We start from the raw sequence: 19,518 nt of genomic DNA on the forward strand, positions 1-19,518 counted from the left end.
TTTTTTTGGTATTTTCTATATGTAGCTGCTGTTGTGCATTTCTAAATCATTTCTGCATTTCCTCAATGTTATATAACATTTTAGAGGACTAACAGGTTAGAGTAGGCGCCCTCATAAGATTCCATCATAGAATTTTGACATTGAAGATATCGCGAGCGTAATATTGCGAGGGGCGCCGTGAGCACTGAGCTAAATATTTGGGGATATTTAACTTTATTTTATCAATCAATAAATTCCACTAGAAACAAACCTTGTTGTATTATTTTAATTTAATACTGTGAAGCTGCTTTGATACAATCTGTATTGTGAAAAGCGCTATACAAATATACTTGACTTGACTTGACTTGACTGAGCGAGCAGGTACGAGTAGTGAATTGTCGTTGAAAAAGATGGATAAAGCAAAAAAACTGTCGGGGCTAAAGATAGAAAAAGAAAGAGGGAAAGTGAGATGGCATGTCAAGGGATACCAAAAGCAGCTAAATAAGTGGATGGTGAAAGGCAACAGGTAGGATTTAAAGTAGGGCTGAACGATATTCTGTTTTAACATCAACATTGCGATGTGCGTATGAGCGATAGTCACATCGCCGGAACATGCGATGTGAAGGGTAGTCGCACCCAGTGGTTAAATTGGGCCGGGGCTCTCCGGGGCTCAGCCCCGGCACATAAGCCTGCTCGTTTGTGTCCTGATGTGCCTGTTTGCAGTCAGTTGCCTACTGGAAATTGTCACATAAAATTTGATGAAAGTGATGCTTTTAAAAACATATTTCTGACAATAAATGAAAGATTTCTCTTGTAAGGAGTCGTTTTGTAACAACAAGAGATATGGACGCTCCTACTTCTTTTTTTTTTTAATCTAGAGCGTAGAAAAGGACAAGAAAAATGTATGTACTGTTTAAAAGACTGTAATGGTCAAGATATTTCTGATCAAACAGAGATGCGAAAAATTGCTGTGGACTTCTATTCAAGTTTATACACCTCTGAGGAATCAGAAGAACAATGTAGAAAATAACTGCTTTTTGACCTTCCGGTTTTAACCCCGAAGCACAAACTTTTTTTAGAGACTGAACTCACCTATGAAGAAGTCACGGCTGCTGTTATGGGGCTCTCTGTAGGTCGTGCACCCGGGATAGATGGACTGTCTGCTGATTTCTATAAGGCTTCTGGCATGTTATTGGTCATGATTACTTTGAAGTTCTGCAAAAAAGTGTCACTGAAAGAATTCTTCCGAAGAGCTTTCAGCATGCAGTGCAGTTCGGATTATAAAATTTGGCCACAAGATTAAGTAATGTACTGCATGAAATCATACATGAAGATCAATCTTATTGCATACAAGATAGATCTATTGTAGATAATCTACATTTAGTGAGAGACGTGTATGACTATGCTTTTGATAACAAGATTGAAATGGGACTTTTATCATTAGACCAAGAGAAGGCTTTCGATTGGGTGGATCACATTTTTCTCTTTGATGCTTTAAAGGCCTTTGGTTTTGGTGATATTTTTATTTCAATGATACGGTTATTGTACACTGAAGCCACATGTATGATAAAAATGGCTGGTGGCCTAAGCATCCCTGTGAAAGTACAGAGGGGAATTAGACAGGGCTGTCCCCTTTCGGGCCAACTTTATAGCATAATTATAGAACCGCTGTTATGTAAATTAAGGAAAGACTTAGCAGGTCTACAGATTAACTTTCAAAACTCCCAGCAATCTGTCAAATTATCTGCATATGCGGATGATATAACAGTTTTAATTAGGGGAGATAGAGATGTTGATGTGGTAAAGCATGCTCTAGAATGTTATGGAAAGGCATCATCTGCCAGAGTTAACTGGTGTAAAAGCGATGCTGTGTGGTGTGGCCAAATTGTAAATAGTCCACCACTTCCTGGTGGTCTACAAAGGGGAAGGGCAGGTTTAAAATATCTGGGAGTTTTTTTGGGGACAATTGAATACAGAAAGCAAAATTGGGAGGGCCTGTTGGAGAAAGTACGTGCGCGGTTGTCTCATTGGAAATGGTTGCTGCCCCAGCTGTCCTATAGGGGAAGGGTGCTGATATGTAACAACCTTGTAGCCTCTTCCCTTTGGCACAGAATGATGATCCTTGAACCTCCAGAAGAACTTGTGAGACAAATTTAGAGATGTCTGGTGGATTTTTTCTGGTCGGGACAGCATTGGCTGAAGGCTCCAGTGTTGTCTCTGCCCAGACAGGAAAGAGGACAAGGCCTAGTGGACATCAGATCCAGACTAAAGACTTTCAGGCTTCAAGTGGCCCAGAGACTCCTCTATGGGAAGGACGTGAGCTGGGCTGGGATAGCGTACATCCTATTGAGGAAAGCAGGGAACATGGGACTAGATCGCCACTTGTTCCTGATGGACATAAATAGGTTGGATCTTGCAGGATTAACATAGTTTTATAGATCACTCCTAAAAGCATGGACACTTTTTAAGATTTCCCGGGAGTCAAGCAATGCACAAAGTTTGTGGCAGAAAGAAGAACCATTGCTTTTTAACTCTGCATCACTCAGGAAAAGTCTGTGGGCTGCAAAAATTACAAAAATTGGACACTTAATACCTGAAGGTGAATGGATATCAGCTGAGATTTTTGCTGAAAAAAATGGACATAAGATCTATTCGAGTGGCAAAGAAAATTTTGACTCGCATAGTTGAGTTTTTGCCACAGAGTTACAGACTCTCCTTAGAAACGTATAATGGAGAACTGAATATATGTGATTTTCCAGAAGTAAACATTGCAGCTGAGACTGGAAGCTGGGAAGAAACTGAGGGTGGACTATTAACTTTTAAGACACCTCAGTTGGGACTTTTCAGCAAAACGGATAAAAAATCATTGTACACATTGTGTGTCAAGATACTGCATTTTCAGGCTCTTATGAGTTTAAAAGAGTCTAAATGGCAAGAGGTGTTTGGATTAGGTGCTTCCCCCAAGGGCAGCTGGAGGACCTTGTACAAACCTCCTATTGAAAAACGAGCTGGAGATCTTCAGTGGAGGTTAGTGCATGGTATAATAGCTACAAACAGACACAGAGCACGTCTTGATCCACAGGTGAGGGAGGGATGTCCTTTCTGTGGGATACCAGAAACTGTTTTTCATTTATTTTTAGACTGTACTAGATTACAACAGTTGTTTCCAATAATAGAAGGGTGGTGTCAGACCTGGGGAGAAGTTTTCTCACCTATGGTTTTCATATATGGTCCGAAGTATAAAAAGAGTAAAAAAGAGGCCCATGTCTTAATGAACTTTTTATGTGGACAAGCTAAAATGGCCATTTGGGTGTCACGGAAAGAAAAAATGAATGGTAATGAGTCGTGTGATGTTGAATCTGTCCTAAGTGGGTTAATAAGGTCACGATTAAAAATTGAGTACACTTATTATAAATTGGTTAATGACATTGAAACGTTTAAATATAAATGGGGTGTGAATCAATGTATTTTGATGTTGATTACGATGGAAATTAAATTTTTTGTTAGTTTTTTTTTTTTTTGTGATGCCTCATTGTCTGTATAATTGTCTAGAATAGAAGAAGAAAAAGGAAGGAAATAATTTAACTTTTATATTAAAGTGATTGTTAAAGTCAAAGTCTTTCTCTCTCTCTCTCTCTCTCTCTCTCTCTCTCTCTCTCTCTCTCCCTCTCTCTCCCCCTCTCTCTCTCTCTCTCTCTATGTTTTCGGTGCTGATACAGTGACGCGTTCATGTAAACGGCACCTAAAAGCTGTCACAAAGAACCAGCAAAAGTAATTATTATGAGTATGTAAAATATTGCAATGAGACATTTTAATTGTTTATTAATAAACAAGTGTTTTCTGTGTCGGCTGCAAAGATGAAGTTGACGATATTGGCTCGCGATCTTCGCAGTAGTGAACGCGCCAGAGAGAAATGCACATTTCATACGGATTACATAGTTTTATGTTGTTTAGAATGGTTCTGTTTAAAAGTAGAGATTTCTGTAGATAATAGATATATTTCTATTTTTTTTTAGGTGTGTGAGGCGAGTAGGCTACCTTATACGCTGAGTTTCGGTTCATGGATGATAGCTTAAGCTCCAGTTCAGGCACTGGCGCCTCCGTGTCGTGATTATCTATTGTCTGCTATATTTACTTTTTATTTATTAAATGTAGGAAATTGGATAATGAAACACTGATTAAAATTAAGATACAATTAATACAAAACGAAATTCGCTTTGAAGAAAGGCTTTGTGCTTTCTGTTTGAGGTCTCTGTGAAAGTTTTAAAGCAGTCTTATAGCCTGGATTGATGGCTCGCAATATCGCAATATATATCTTGGGAAAAAAATATCGCAATGTAATTTTTGCCCAGTATTGTGCAGCCCTAATTTAAAGTGTGATGTCTGTGCTTGGAGGCTTTCAAATATTCATGTTAACAGACATTAGCGCTCTAAAGTCCTCTGAAGTGTGGCTGAAAAAGCCAAGTAAAACTTTAAATAACCATTGAATCAAATTAACATTTTATTCTTATCTGTGAAATAAGCATGTAACCCGTTTCAACTCCACCACTCAAAGAATTGTTAAATTGTTCGCCAAATTTGTTGCTTCATACCCCTCTGACACTGGGTAGTTGCGCCCCTGGTCTCACTCATCCTTGCAAAGCTGCTTCGGCTCAGTGACATTTGTAGGCTTCAAGTCCTTCCACAGCATTTTAATGGAATTGAAGTCTGGACTTCATTGGGCCATTCCCAAACTTTAATTTTCTAATTTTCCAACCATTTTCAGATCATAGACTTTCAGAGTTGTACAGTTTTAGTTAATTGCAATCTTGAAAGGGATGTTGATGTCTAACATATTAAAGTTCACTGAGCCTTTTGTTTGCCTCCATATTCAATTGTCAGTTTTTGCAACTGACTTTCAATACATTTGTATGAAGAATTAAATTAAATTCAGTTTAAGGATTTATATTGTTCAGGTTTAACTGATTAATCAGCTGAAAGTTTTCCTCTCTGTTCTAGACTCTCTAACTGCAGTGTGACAGAAGAAGTTTATAAAGCTCTGGCTTCAGCTCTGAGATCAAACCCTTCACACCTGATAGAGCTGGATCTCACAGGAAATGATCCTGGACAATCAGGAGTGAAGGAGCTCAGTGATTTACTGCAGGATCCAGACTGTCAACTGAAGACACTGAGGTGAGACGGGAACAAATAATTAACTAAATTAGCTATATGCAGGCTAAATATTCATAACTAATATATTATTTTAGTTATATAATAAGCTGTACAATTTGTTGTACAGTTTTGCTTGGTTCCTATTTGCCTTTCTATGGTTACCGCCATTATCAGTTCAGTTGTGTCACCTGTTTAGTCATCATCGTCATTAGTGGTCGACCGATATATCGCCAAGGCCGATATATCGGCCGATATTTGGCACTTTTAAAATATCAGCATTGGCCGATACGTTTTTCTGATTGGCCGATGTGTTGGAAGCGGGACTTTTATTTTGACGGCGCTCCAGACTTTTATTTTGACGGGCGGTGCTGAGAACACCAGTGCCTGATCACACAGCGCTCACTCACATTCTCCGTCTTCATTAGTTTACAATCTCTGTCAGTCATATCAAATACTTTGTTAGACAGAACTGGTAAACAAAGAAACTCTCTCTCTATGTTTTCGGTGCTGATGCAGTGACGCGTTCATGTAAACGGCACCTAAAAGCTGTCACAAAGAACCAGCAATAGTAATTATTATGAGTATGTAAAATATTGCAATGAGACATTTTAATTGTTTATTAATAAACAAGTGTTTTCTGTGTCGGCTGCAAAGATGAAGTGGACGATACTGACTCGCAATCTTCGCAGTAGTGAACGCGCCGGAGAGAAATGCACATTTCATACGGATTACATAGTTTTATGTTGTTTTGAATGGTTCTGTTTAAAAGTAGAGATTTCTGTAGATGATAGATATATTTCTATTTTTTTTTTTTAGGTGTGTGAGGCGAGTAGGCTACCTTATACGCTGAGTTTCGGTTCATGGATGATAGCTTAAGCTCCAGTTCAGGCGCTGGCGCCTCCGTGTCGTGATTATCTATTGTCTGCTATATTTACTTTTTATTTATTAAATCTAGGAAATTGGATAATGAAACACTGATTAAAATTAAGATAAAATGAATACATAACGAAATTCGCTTTAAAGAAAGGCTTTGTGCTTTCTGTTTGAGGTCTCTGTGAAAGTTTTTAAGCAGTCTTATAGCCTGGATTGATGGCTCGCAATATCGCAATATATATCGTTGGGAAAAAAATATCGCAATGTAATTTTTTCCCAATATCGTGCAGCCCTAATTTAAAGTGTGATGTCTGTGCTTGGAGGCTTTCAAATATTCATGTTAACAGACATTAGCGCTCTAAAGTTCTCTGAAGTGTGGCTGAAAAAGCCAAGTAAAACTTTAAATAACCATTGAATCAAATTAACATTTTATTCTTATCTGTGAAATAAGCAAGTAACCCGTTTCAACTCCACCACTCAAAGAATTGTTAAATTGTTCGGCAAATTTGTTGCTTCATACCCCTCTGACACTGGGTAGTTGCGCCCCGGTCTCACTCATCCTTGCAAAGCTGCTTCAGCTCAGTGACATATGTAGACTTTCCAACATGAGCTGTGTTTCAAGTCCTTCCACAGCATTTTAATGGAATTGAAGTCTGGACTTTATTGGGCCATTCCCAAACTTTCATTTTCTTAATTGCAATCTTGAAAGGGATGTTGATGTCTAACATATTAAAGTTCACTGAGCCTTTTGTTTGCCTCCATATTCAATTGTCAGTTTTTGCAACTGACTTTCAATACATTTGTATGAAGAATAAAATTAAATTCAGTTTAAGGATTTATATTGTTCAGGTTTAACTTATTAATCAGCTGAATGTTTTCCTCTCTGTTCTAGACTCTCTAACTGCAGTGTGACAGAAGAAGGTTATAAAGCTCTGGCTTCAGCTCTGAGATCAAACCCTTCACACCTGATAGAGCTGGATCTCACAGGAAATGATCCTGGACAATCAGGAGTGAAGGAGCTCAATGATTTACTGCAGGATCCAGACTGTCAACTGAAGACACTGAGGTGAGACGGGATCAAATAATTAACTAAATTAGCTATATGCAGGCTAAATATTCATAACTAATATATTATTTTAGTTATATAATAAGCTGTACAATTTGTTGCATCAAAATGATCAAGATCAGATCAGATGCTGCAGGTTCTGTCATGATGATGATGATAACCGTCAACACAGTTTAGTTGTGATATGAGCTACAGGTCAAATAGACATTATGGGTCAGTATATGTGTGCTGACATTCAGGAGTATACCTTGATAATTAACAATAATAGTTTTCCATCAAGCCCAGATTCACTGCATCTCTCTGCACCAGGTCTATGAGTCTCCAGATGTTCTCAAACATGCAGTTTCACAAGCCAGTTTTCTCTGTGCTGACGTTTCTCACTCCTTCTGCTTTAAAGACAGAAATATCTTAATTTCACACCTTGTATTCATACTGAAAATCATGATCTAGTGAGCTTTTGCCCTTCTGCTCTGTGAGACCTTTCTGTTCTTATGCTTATGTTTGCTTTAGGACTGAGTGTTGCTCTAGATTCTTTTAAATATATATTTATTTGTGTATTTAAAATGTTTGAAGAAAAATTTGACATCTAAATAACTAATTTAAGCTTGTCTTTAAAACAATAATTACGTTTTTTATCGTATCAATCATTTTTTGTAATGCAGTGGACATTTAGTTGATACCTGAATTGCCTCTTCTGCAGGTTTGTGAGTCCTGCTGCAGAGGAAGCCTGTCAGTATGTGAATAGAGTTGTGGGTAAAAACCCGTTACTCCAGAGAGAGCTGAATCTGGTTGGACATGAACTAGGAGACACACGAGTGAATCAGATCGCTGCTCTACTGCAGGAAAAACACTGTCAACTCAACACACTGACGTGAGTACTGCTCATTTATTTATTATATTACTTTTAAGCATTTTTTCCCTCAATCAGAACAATTGAAAGTAATAAAATTAAACAGTCAATTAAACTATTAAGCTGCAACCCCACTTTTGAAAAATCCCCAGAATGTCACATGATTATGGCACTTTTTCATGTGTTCCATATATGGACTAAAGCTGCGTCCGAAATTGCGTACTATGGGAGTAGGTACTACATTTAAATTAGAACGTACTTCGCGACCGTTAAAAAAGTATGCTCTATATAGTATGAATACGGGTAGTATGATGGAGTCCGGACGTATTGGTATTACGGTTGGTATTGTCACGTAACATGCGCGGTCACATCAGCGCGAAAATTTAAAGAGCCCATTCCACTGACTGCACCAACTTAGAGCACCTGGGTAGTTGCGCCCCTGGTCTCACTCATCCTTGCAAAGCTGCTTCAGCTCAGTGACATTTGTAGGCTTTCCAACATGAGCTGTGTTTCAAGTCCTTCCACAGCATTTTAATGGAATTGAAGTCTGGACTTTATTGGGCCATTCCCAAACTTTAATTTTCTAATTTTCCAACCATTTTCAGATCATAGACTTTCAGAGTTGTACAGTTTAAATTAATTGCAATCTTGAAAGGGATGTTGATGTCTAACATATTAAAGTTCACTGAGCCTTTTGTTTGCCTCCATATTCAATTGTCAGTTTTTGCAACTGACTTTCAATACATTTGTATGAAGAATAAAATTAAATTCAGTTTAAGGATTTATATTGTTCAGGTTTAACTGATTAATCAGCTGAAAGTTTTCCTCTCTGTTCTAGACTCTCTAACTGCAGTGTGACAGAAGAAGGTTATAAAGCTCTGGCTTCAGCTCTGAGATCAAACCCTTCACACCTGATAGAGCTGGATCTCACAGGAAATGATCCTGGACAATCAGGAGTGAAGGAGCTCAGTGATTTACTGCAGGATCCAGACTGTCAACTGAAGACACTAAGGTGAGACGGGATCAAATAATTAACTAAATTAGCTATATGCAGGCTAAATATTCATAACTAATATATTATTTTAGTTATATAATAAGCTGTACAATTTGTTGTACAGTTTTGCTTGGTTCCTATTTGCCTTTCTATGGTTACCGCCATTATCAGTTCAGTTGTGTCACCTGTTTAGTCATCATCGTCATTAGTGGTCGACCGATATATCGCCAAGGCCGATATATCGGCCGATATTTGGCACTTTTAAAATATCAGCATCGGCCGATATGTTTTTCTGATTGGCCGATGTGTTGGAAGCAGGACTTTTATTTTGACGTCGCTCCGGACTTTTATTTTGACGGGCGGTGCTGAGAACACCAGTGCCTGATCACACAGCGCTCACTCACATTCTCCGTCTTCATTAGTTTACAATCTCTGTCAGTCATATCTAATACTTTGTTAGACAGAACTGGTAAACAAAGAAACTCTCTCACTATGTTTTCGTTGCTGATGCAGTGGCGCGTTCATGTAAACGGCACCTAAAAGCTGTCACAAAGAACCAGCAAAAGTAATTATTATGAGTATGTAAAATATTGCAATGAGACATTTTAATTGTTTATTAATAAACAAGTGTTTTCTGTGTCGGCTGCAAAGATGAAGTTGACGATACTGACTCGCGATCTTCGCAGTAGTGAACTCACCGGAGAGAAATGCACATTTCATACGGATTACATAGTTTTATGTTGTTTTGAATGGTTCTGTTTAAAAGTAGAGATTTCTGTAGATGATAGATATATTTCTATTTTTTTTTTTTTGGTGTGTGAGGCGAGTAGGCTACCTTATACGCTGAGTTTCGGTTCATGGATGATAGCTTAAGCTCCAGTTCAGGCGCTGGCGCCTCCATGTCGTGATTATCTATTGTCTGCTATATTTACTTTTTATTTATTAAATCTAGGAAATTGGATAATGAAACACTGATTAAAATTAAGATAAAATGAATACATAACGAAATTCGCTTTAAAGAAAGGCTTTGTGCTTTCTGTTTGAGGTCTCTGTGAAAGTTTTTAAGCAGTCTTATAGCCTGGATTGATGGCTCGCAATATCGCAATATATATCGTTGGGAAAAAAATATCGCAATGTAATTTTTTCCCAATATCGTGCAGCCCTAATTTAAAGTGTGATGTCTGTGCTTGGAGGCTTTCAAATATTCATGTTAACAGACATTAGTGCTCTAAAGTTCTCTGAAGTGTGGCTGAAAAAGCCAAGTAAAACTTTAAATAACCATTGAATCAAATTAACATTTTATTCTTATCTGTGAAATAAGCATGTAACCCGTTTCAACTCCACCACTCAAAGAATTGTTAAATTGTTCGGCAAATTTGTTGCTTCATACCCCTCTGACACTGGGTAGTTCTAGACACCGGTCTCACTCTTCCTTGCAAAGCTGCTTCAGCTCAGTGACATTTGTAGGCTTTCCAACATGAGCTGTGTTTCAAGTCCTTCCACAGCATTTTAATGGAATTGAAGTCTGGACTTTATTGGGCCATTCCCAAACTTTAATTTTCTTAATTGCAATCTTGAAAGGGATGTTGATGTCTAACATATTAAAGTTCACTGAGCCTTTTGTTTGCCTCCATATTCAATTGTCAGTTTTTGCAACTGACTTTCAATACATTTGTAAGAAGAATAAAATTAAATTCAGTTTATGGATTTATATTGTTCAGGTTTAACTGATTTATCAGCTGAAAGTTTTCCTCTCTGTTCTAGACTCTCTAACTGCAGTGTGACAGAAGAAGGTTATAAAGCTCTGGCTTCAGCTCTGAGATCAAACCCTTCACACCTGATAGAGCTGGATCTCACAGGAAATGATCCTGGACAATCAGGAGTGAAGGAGCTCAATGATTTACTGCAGGATCCAGACTGTCAACTGAAGACACTGAGGTGAGACAGGATCAAATAATTAACTAAATTAGCTATATGCAGGCTAAATATTCATAACTAATATATTATTTTAGTTATATAATAAGCTGTACAATTTGTTGCATCAAAATGATCAAGATCAGATCAGATGCTGCAGGTTCTGTCATGATGATGATGATAACCGTCAACACAGTTTAGCTGTGATATGAGCTACAGGTCAAATAGACATTATGGGTCAGTATATGTGTGCTGACATTCAGGAGTATACCTTAATAATTAACAATAATAGTTTTCCATCAAGCCCAGATTCACTGCATCTCTCTACACCAGGTCTATGAGTCTCCAGATGTTCTCAAACATGCAGTTCTCTTACGAGAGGTCTCTCGTACTGCGTTTGTAAAAACGCAATGGGGAAAAACTCTTTTCCACGAAATACTGAAGCCAAAAAATTATCCTATAATTTTGCATTGTTGTAAGGCGCGTTGCAGCAGCACACAGCCAAAGGCGAGACGGCTCGCTCGCTCATTGGCTGCTCTGCAGCAACTGCTTTAGCCTATCGAGCGAGGTCTGAGGTGACGTCAGACCAATGAGGTCTTCCCGCCGAAACGGGTGTGGCCTAGCCTTATAAAAGGAGCTCGAAAAGGCTGATTCACTGATTTTTCAACTCTTCAGCGAAGCTCTCGCATCGCTGGATCACGGAAGAAGCCGCGCCGTCTGAGAAAGCACTTCAGCGGGACGAGCCACTCAGAAGCTGCTGGCTCACGCCGCCTTCGACTGCCGTTCCAGCTGCGCTATCCGGCGCATATATCCTTTAAGCCTTCTCTGTTCTTTGTGTGTGTGTGTGTGTTCGCCCTGCGACATGCACTACTAAAAGAGCTAGCGTCTTTTTTAAGATGCCTTCATGCGGCTCGTGCCGAGCCCCACTCAGCGAGGGAGACCGCCATGTCATCTGCGTCTCCTGCCTGGGTGAAGATCATGCAGCGCTCGCGCTCGCCGACGGCGGCTGCCCTCACTGCGAGATATTGCCTATGGTGACTCTTAGGACTCGCCTGGCATTTTTCTCCGAGCCTGCACCTCCCGCTACACTGCCGCGCCGTAAAAAGCGTCGCTCTCAGCGGGCCCCTGAGACTTTTCCAGCCCGACCAAGCTCGCTGGCTCGCCCGCCTGCTTCTCCGGCTTCGCCCGAATCACTTCCCGATACACAGCGGCCGCGGTCTGCCGCCGCTTCATCCGAGGAAGATGATGCTAAAGCCGCGTCGGGGGAGGATGACACCTGTTCTCTGCTAGCCTCGGGCAGCGAGGATTGGGCGAGCTCTGAGGATCTCGCGCCTCCTGCTCGTAAACCTGGCAAGAGAGCTAACATCGAGAAGGAACTGATGCGCGTACTCACGTTGGCCGCGGCGAGCCTCGGCCTCGAGTGGTCTGCTCCGGAACTCCCTTCTCATACCCGGCTGGATGGTTGCTTCCTTCCTGGTGAGCGCTCTTCGCCTGAGTCCAAGCCCGCTCCATTTCTTCCTGAGCTTCATGAAGAAGTTGCGAAAGCTTGGGGCGCTCCCCTCTCAGCACGAACCCGTTCGTCTGTGTCACCAGCATTCTCCACTCTGGACGATGCTAAAAACAGAGGCTACCACTCACTTCCGCCGGTGAAACAGGCGATAGCAACCCATCTTTGTCCGCCCTCTGCTGGACGGCGGACGAAACCGGTATTGCCATCCAAAGCCTGCCGCACGACGTCAACACTGCTCGCGCGAATTTTCTCCGCCGCTGGGCAAGCCGCGTAAGCACTGCACACGATGGCCACGCTGCAGATATTTCAGGGTGATCTCCTCCGTAAGTTGGACGAGATGGGACCTGACGCTATCTGCCTCACGGACCTGCGTAGCGCTTCGGACCTCACCCTTCGCGCTACTAAGTCTGCTGCACAGGCCATTGGATGGTGCATGGCTTCCGCTACTGTAGCTGAGAGACACCTTTGGCTGACGCTCTCGGAGATGTCTGAGTCTGAGCGCACCGCGTTCCTCGACGCCCCGCTATCTTCTGCCGGCCTCTTTGGATCCTCCGTCAACGAGTTTGTGGAGAGATTCGCCGAGGCTCAGAAAGCGTCTCAAGCCTTCAAGCACTTCCTCCCGAAGCGCTCCGGCTCTGCGTCGGGTCGTGCTAAACCGACCGCTCGGAGCTCTCAGCCACAGCGACCACCTCCCGCTGCTTCATCGCAACAACGGCAGGATCGCAGCTCGAGACCCCGCTCTCGCTCGACCAGAAGGTCACGGTGAAACCAGAAGCCCCGAAGACATCCTAGCATGCCTAGGAAAGCGCCGGTGTTTGAGTCCCGCTGTGGCCGTACTCTCACCAAAGCGCACCGCTGTTTCAGTTCCAGGAACTGCAACTGTCTCAGCGTATTCTGCAATGCGCAAGCCCGTACAGCTGCCCGCTTGCCTGCACACAAAAGCCGTTTTTACGGCTACCCAGATAAATCCTGTAAAGAGTATATTTTCTGGTGTCCCGGCCATGGCCGATGGTGCTATAAATGTAGAGCCGATGCCCACTTCACAGTGCCCATCCCTACACACAAGCACAGCCCTTCACACAGGGCTCGCGCTCTTAAACTCGACCCAGGTCGAACGCGCACCAAACATAGCAAATGTGCCCACTGCCCAGTGCCCACAAACACTATGTTATGCATGTCGCATGGTTTCTGTAAAAACGAAACCTGTGTGCGCTCACTCTGTTCAGACAGACAGCGCGCTCAATGCAGTAAATGTGCCCGCCCCGCTGCGCCCACATTTACCCACAGACATCATGAGCCCGGCCACGGCCGATGGTGCTATAAATGTAGAGCTGATGTCCACTTCCCAGTGCCCATCTCTGCACACAAACACAGCCCTTCACACAGGGCTCGCGCTCATAAGCTCGACCCAGGTCGAACGCGCACAGCCCTCCCCCAATCGGTTAAGCACCGTAGCGGGGTCGAGGGCGAGCGTCCCGCCCGCTGTAATCAGCGCGCTCCCCGCCTCGAATGTCACGGGCATCACGCCTATGTTACTGCACACCGAAGCGCTTCGGTCGCCCGGCGACCAGAGCGCGCTTCGCATCCAACCCTTAGCCAACCACGCAGATGCATGGGCAGCGCTTCCAGGGGTTTCGGATTGGGTGCTAGACATTATAAAGAGAGGCTACTCGCTACAGTTCTATCGACGTCCCCGCCGCTTTACAGCACGCGTCGAGACGAAAGTAAATTTAGAAGTAGCACACCTACTTCGTACCGAGATATCAGAACTGATGAGCAAAGGGGCTATAGAGCCTTTATCTCAGGCTCAGAGCGAAGGGGGGCTGTACAGCAGATACTTCCTGGTTCCCAAAAAAGACGGGGGTTTCAGACCCATACTGGATCTAAGACAGCTAAACAAAGCATTGACGAAACGCAGTTTCAAAATGCTCACAACCATAAAAATCCTCGCGCATATTCGCCGAGGGGACTGGTTCATGTCAATAGATCTGAAGGATGCGTATTTTCAGATACAAATAGCGTCACGTCACAGGCGTTTTTTGAGATTCGCCTTCGAGGGACAGGCATACCAGTACACAGTCCTGCCGTTCGGCTTGTCCCTAGCACCCCGTACATTTACGAGGTGCATGGACGCAGCGCTCACGCCCCTCAGGCTTCGAGGCATGCGAGTGCTGAATTATTTGGACGACTGGCTGATTCTGGCTCAGTCGCGATCAGAGCTCGTGGAGCACAGGACCATTTTACTCGATCACCTCGAGAATCTTGGTCTCAGAGTCAATTGGGTGAAGAGCTGTTTGAACCCCAGTCAAACGATATCGTTCTGGACTCGCGGTCTATGATAGCGCGGCTGTCTTCACAGCGCGTGCTGAGCATTCAGCGCGCAGCGACCCCTTTTCGCTGCGGCGCGATCGTCCCGCTCAAGGGTTTTCAAAGGATGCTCGGCCTTATGGCCTCAGCATCATCAGTTCTTCAGCTGGGTCTGCTCCGTATGCGCCCCCTGCAGTTCTGGTTGAAAGCGCGAGTGCCGCGCAGAGCGTGGACGTCCGGTCAGCTTCGTCTCAGGGTCAATCAGAGCTGCGTCGCAGCTCTGGAACCTTGGAAAGCGAGCGACTGGTACCAATCAGGTGTAAGCCTGGGGATTTCCTCGAGAGTGAAAGTGGTGTCGACGGACGCCTCCACCTCGGGATGGGGAGCGCTGCTCGAGGGCAGACCGTTCTTCGGCCAGTGGTCAGAACGGGAGAAGCTCCTACATATCAACTGCCTGGAAATGCTGGCAGTGGACAACGCGCTGTCGCGTTTTCGTCCCCTAATAGAGGGCCACCACGTCTTAGTCCGGTCGGACAATATGTCTGTGGTGTCCTACATATATAGCCAGGGCGGTCTCAGGTCCCGAAACCTATACAGGTTGGCAGAACGCCTCCTGTTATGGGCCCAGCGCAACCTGCGCTCGTTAAGAGCAGTGCATGTGCCCGGGCTACACAACCTGGGACCAGACAGACTGTCCAGGAACAACATTCCGACGGGCGAATGGTCTCTACACCCGCAAACAGTCCAGCTGTTGTGGGAGAGATTTGGCAGAGCGGAAGTGGACCTGTTCGCGTCTCACGAAAACGCTCACTGCCCCGTGTTCTTTTCCAAGAGCGAAAGCGCGCTGTCCCTCACGTGGCCGCGCTGTCCGCTCTACGCTTTTCCCCCCGTCTCTCTCCTGTCTCAGGTGATAGAACGGATCAGGGAAACAAAATGTTCAGTACTGCTTGTAGCACCGTTCTGGAAGAACCAACCATGGTTCCCAGTTCTGATGCAGTTGGCAGATACTGCCCCTTGGCCAGTGCCATTGAGGAGGGACCTCCTCTCTCAGGCCAGGGGTTCGATTTGGCATCCTCACCCAGAGTTGTGGTCCCTCCACGTGTGGGCGCTCAACGGGTACCCGCTGACCTCTCAGTGGGAGTGCTAAATACTATCACTCAGGCTAGGGCTCCGTCTACCAGACGGCTCTATGCCTCGAAGTGGTTGGTGTTCTCCAGCTGGTGCACAGCTCGGGGTTTTTCACCCTTCGACTGTGGGGTGATGGAGGTTCTCTCCTTCCTACAGGAGCTGTTGGATAAGGGCAGAGCCCCTTCCACGCTCAAAGTCTATGTGGCGGCTATCGCGGCGTTCTCTAAGACAACGCTCGGTCAGTCACTGGGAAGAAACGATTTAGTCATCCGCTTCCTCAGGGGAGCTAGGAGGCTTAATCCTCCCAGACCTCCCTCGGTCCCTATGTGGGACCTCTCTACTGTTTTGGAAGCCATGAAAGGTGATCCTTTCGAGCCTATCCAAACAATTAGCCTCAAGCATCTGTCTTTCAAGACAGTGTTTTTGCTGGCTCTCGCTTCAGTGAAGCACGTGGGTGACCTGCACGCGCCTTAGAGTCATACTCAAACCTAGGCATGGTTACGTCCCAAAATCCCTCAACACGCCGTTTCGGGCTCAGGTCATTTCCCTGTCTGCCCTGCCGGTGTCGGGCGAGGAAGGGGACGCAAGCTCTCTTTGCCCAGTTAGAGCACTAAGAGCTTATGTGTCTCACTCGTCTGTTTTCAGACAGACTGAGCAGCTATTTGTCTCGTTCAGTGGACGTTCCAAGGGAGCGGCTGTTTCGAAACAGACTCTATCCAGATGGATAGTTGATGCCATAGCGCTGGCATACACATTGGGTGTTAGAGCGCACTCCACGAGAGGCGTCGCCTCTTCGTGGGCTTGGTCTAGTGGGATTTCCTTACAGGACATATGTATGGCGGCAGGCTGGGCCTCGCCGTCTACATTTATAAGGTTTTATAACCTTGAGGTTCCCGCCTTGCAGGCTAAGCTATTGTCGGTTTGAGCGAATCAGTTCTCTCTGATCCGGAAACGCTGAGATCGAAAGCGCTGCGCGCTGCCGACTGTTATACTGAATGGGCAGTATTGCGTAAGACCCACATTTCCGCATTAGTTCAGGCTCTCCGCCTTGTCTATGTGATGTCATATATTGCGTCTGTGACGCTGCTATATATGGATAGAGGGATTCCCCATCCTCTCTCCCGGGCTCTCTGTGAGTCCCTATGGTGATTGTGCACTCTGTATCCTGGACTTCGCTTCCAGTTTTAGTAGTGTTGATCCCTGCATGCACGACATCTTACAATGGGTCCCCATTGCGTTTTTACAAACGCAGTACGAGAGACCTCTCGTAAGAGAACGTACTCGGTTACTAACGTAACCTCGATTCTCTCTAGAAGAGGGAACGAGTACTGCGTTCCCTGCCGTGCATGTGATTCACTCTGGTTCGCTTCGGCGTTGAAAAATCAGTGAATCAGCCTTTTTGAGCTCCTTTTATAAGGCTAGGCCACACCCGTTTCGGCGGGAAGTGGCACGGAGCGCCCTCATTGGTCTGACGTCACCTCAGACCTCGCTCGATAGGCTAAAGCAGTTGCTGCAGAGCAGCCAATGAGCGAGTGAGCCGTCTCGCCTTTGGCTGTGTGCTGCTGCAACGCGCCTTACAACAATGCAAAATTATAGGATAATTTTTTGGCTTCAGTATTTCGTGGAAAAGAGTTTTTCCCCATTGCGTTTTTACAAACGCAGTACTCGTTCCCTCTTCTAGAGAGAACCGAGGTTACGTTAGTAACTGAGTACGTTTCACAAGCCAGTTTTCTCTGTGCTGACGTTTCTCACTCCTTCTGCTTTAAAGACAGAAAGATCTTAATTTCACACTTTGTATTCATACTGAAAATCATGATCTAGTGAGCTTTTGCCCTTCTGTTCTGTGAGACCTTTCTGTTCTTATGCTTATGTTTGCTTTAGGACTGAGTGTTGCTCTAGATTCTTTTAAATATATATTTATTTGTGTATTTAAATGTTTAAAGAAAAATTTGACATCTAAATAACTAATTTAAGCTTTTCTTTAAAACAATAATTACGTTTTTTATCGTATCAATCATTTTTTGTAATGCAGTGGACATTTAGTTGATACCTGAATTGCCTCTTCTGCAGGTTTGTGAGTCCTGCTGCAGAGGAAGCCTGTCAGTATGTGAATAGAGTTGTGGGTAAAAACCCGTTACTCCAGAGAGAGCTGAATCTGAGTGGACATGAACTAGGAGATACACGAGTAAATCAGATCGCTGCTCTACTGCAGGATAAACACTGTCAACTCAACACACTGACGTGAGTACTGCTCATTTATTTATTATATTTCTTTTAAGCATTTTTTCCCTCAATCAGAACAATTTAAAGTAATAAAATTAAACAGTCAATTAAACTATTAAGCTGCAACCCCACTTTTGAAAAATCCCCAGAATGTCACATGATTATGGCACTTTTTCATGTGTTCCATATATGGACTAAAGCTGCGTCCGAAATCGCGTACTATGGGAGTAGGTACTACATTTAAATTAGAACGTACTTCTTGAGCGTTAAAAAAGTATGCTCTATATAGTATGTATACGGGTAGTATGATGGAGTCCGGACGTACTGGTATTACGGTTGGTATTGTCACGTAACATGCGCGGTCACATCAGCGCGAAAATTTAAAGAGCCCATTCCACTGACTGCACCAACTTAGAGCACCTGGGTAGTTGCGCCCCTGGTCTCACTCATCCTTGCAAAGCTGCTTCAGCTCAGTGACATTTGTAGGCTTTCCAACATGAGCTGTGTTTCAAGTCCTTCCACAGCATTTTAATGGAATTGAAGTCTGGACTTTATTGGGCCATTCCCAAACTTTAATTTTCTTAATTGCAATCTTGAAAGGGATGTTGATGTCTAACATATTAAAGTTCACTGAGCCTTTTGTTTGCCTCCATATTCAATTGTCAATTTTTGCAAATGACTTTCAATACATTTGTATGAAGAATAAAATTAAATTCAGTTTAAGGATTTATATTGTTCAGGTTTAACTGATTAATCAGCTGAAAGTTTTCCTCTCTGTTCTAGACTCTCTAACTGCAGTGTGACAGAAGAAGGTTATAAAGCTCTGGCTTCAGCTCTGAGATCAAACCCTTCACACCTGATAGAGCTGGATCTCACAGGAAATGATCCTGGACAATCAGGAGTGAAGGAGCTCAATGATTTACTGCAGGATCCAGACTGTCAACTGAAGACACTGAGGTGAGACGGGATCAAATAATTAACTAAATTAGCTATATGCAGGCTAAATATTCATAACTAATATATTATTTTAGTTATATAATAAGCTGTACAATTTGTTGCATCAAAATGATCAAGATCAGATCAGATGCTGCAGGTTCGGTCATGATGATGATGATAACCGTCAACACAGTTTAGTTGTGATATGAGCTACAGGTCAAATAGACATTATGGGTCAGTATATGTGTGCTGACATTCAGGAGTATACCTTAATAATTAAGTGTGCTTGCTGAAAGCAGCACACTTACTGTTCTTCTTAAGTTTTCTTATTATTATTATTATTAAGTGTGCTTGCTGAAAGCAGCACACTTACTGTTCTTCTTAAGTTTTCTTATTATTATTATTAAGTGTGCTTGCTGAAAGCAGCACACTTACTGTTCTTCTTAAGTTTTCTTATTATTATTATTATTATTATTAAGTGTGCTTGCTGAAAGCAGCACACTTACTGTTCTTCTTAAGTTTTCTTCTTATTATTATTATTATTATTATTATTATTATTCCCGGGAGAAAAATTTTGGCCAGCTCCT

The 19,518-nt window shown here is 43.3% G+C and overlaps 1 protein-coding gene across 1 annotated transcript in view; it reads left to right on the forward strand.

Annotated features, from left to right (window-relative positions):
* LOC311305794 (uncharacterized protein) overlaps positions 1 to 19,518 on the forward strand; it is a 1,216,100-nt gene that overhangs the window by 650,218 nt on the left and 546,364 nt on the right. Inside the window, exons 38-43 of the mRNA XM_084433664.1 lie at positions 6,896 to 7,069; positions 7,770 to 7,940; positions 8,758 to 8,931; positions 10,678 to 10,851; positions 17,843 to 18,013; positions 18,779 to 18,952. Coding sequence (XP_084289790.1) covers positions 6,896 to 7,069; positions 7,770 to 7,940; positions 8,758 to 8,931; positions 10,678 to 10,851; positions 17,843 to 18,013; positions 18,779 to 18,952 — 1,038 coding nt within the window. The remainder of the gene's footprint in view (positions 1 to 6,895; positions 7,070 to 7,769; positions 7,941 to 8,757; positions 8,932 to 10,677; positions 10,852 to 17,842; positions 18,014 to 18,778; positions 18,953 to 19,518) is intronic.

The sequence above is a fragment of the Rutilus rutilus genome (assembly GCF_951802725.1).
Source record: "Rutilus rutilus genome assembly, chromosome: 1".
NCBI lineage: Eukaryota > Metazoa > Chordata > Actinopteri > Cypriniformes > Leuciscidae > Rutilus > Rutilus rutilus.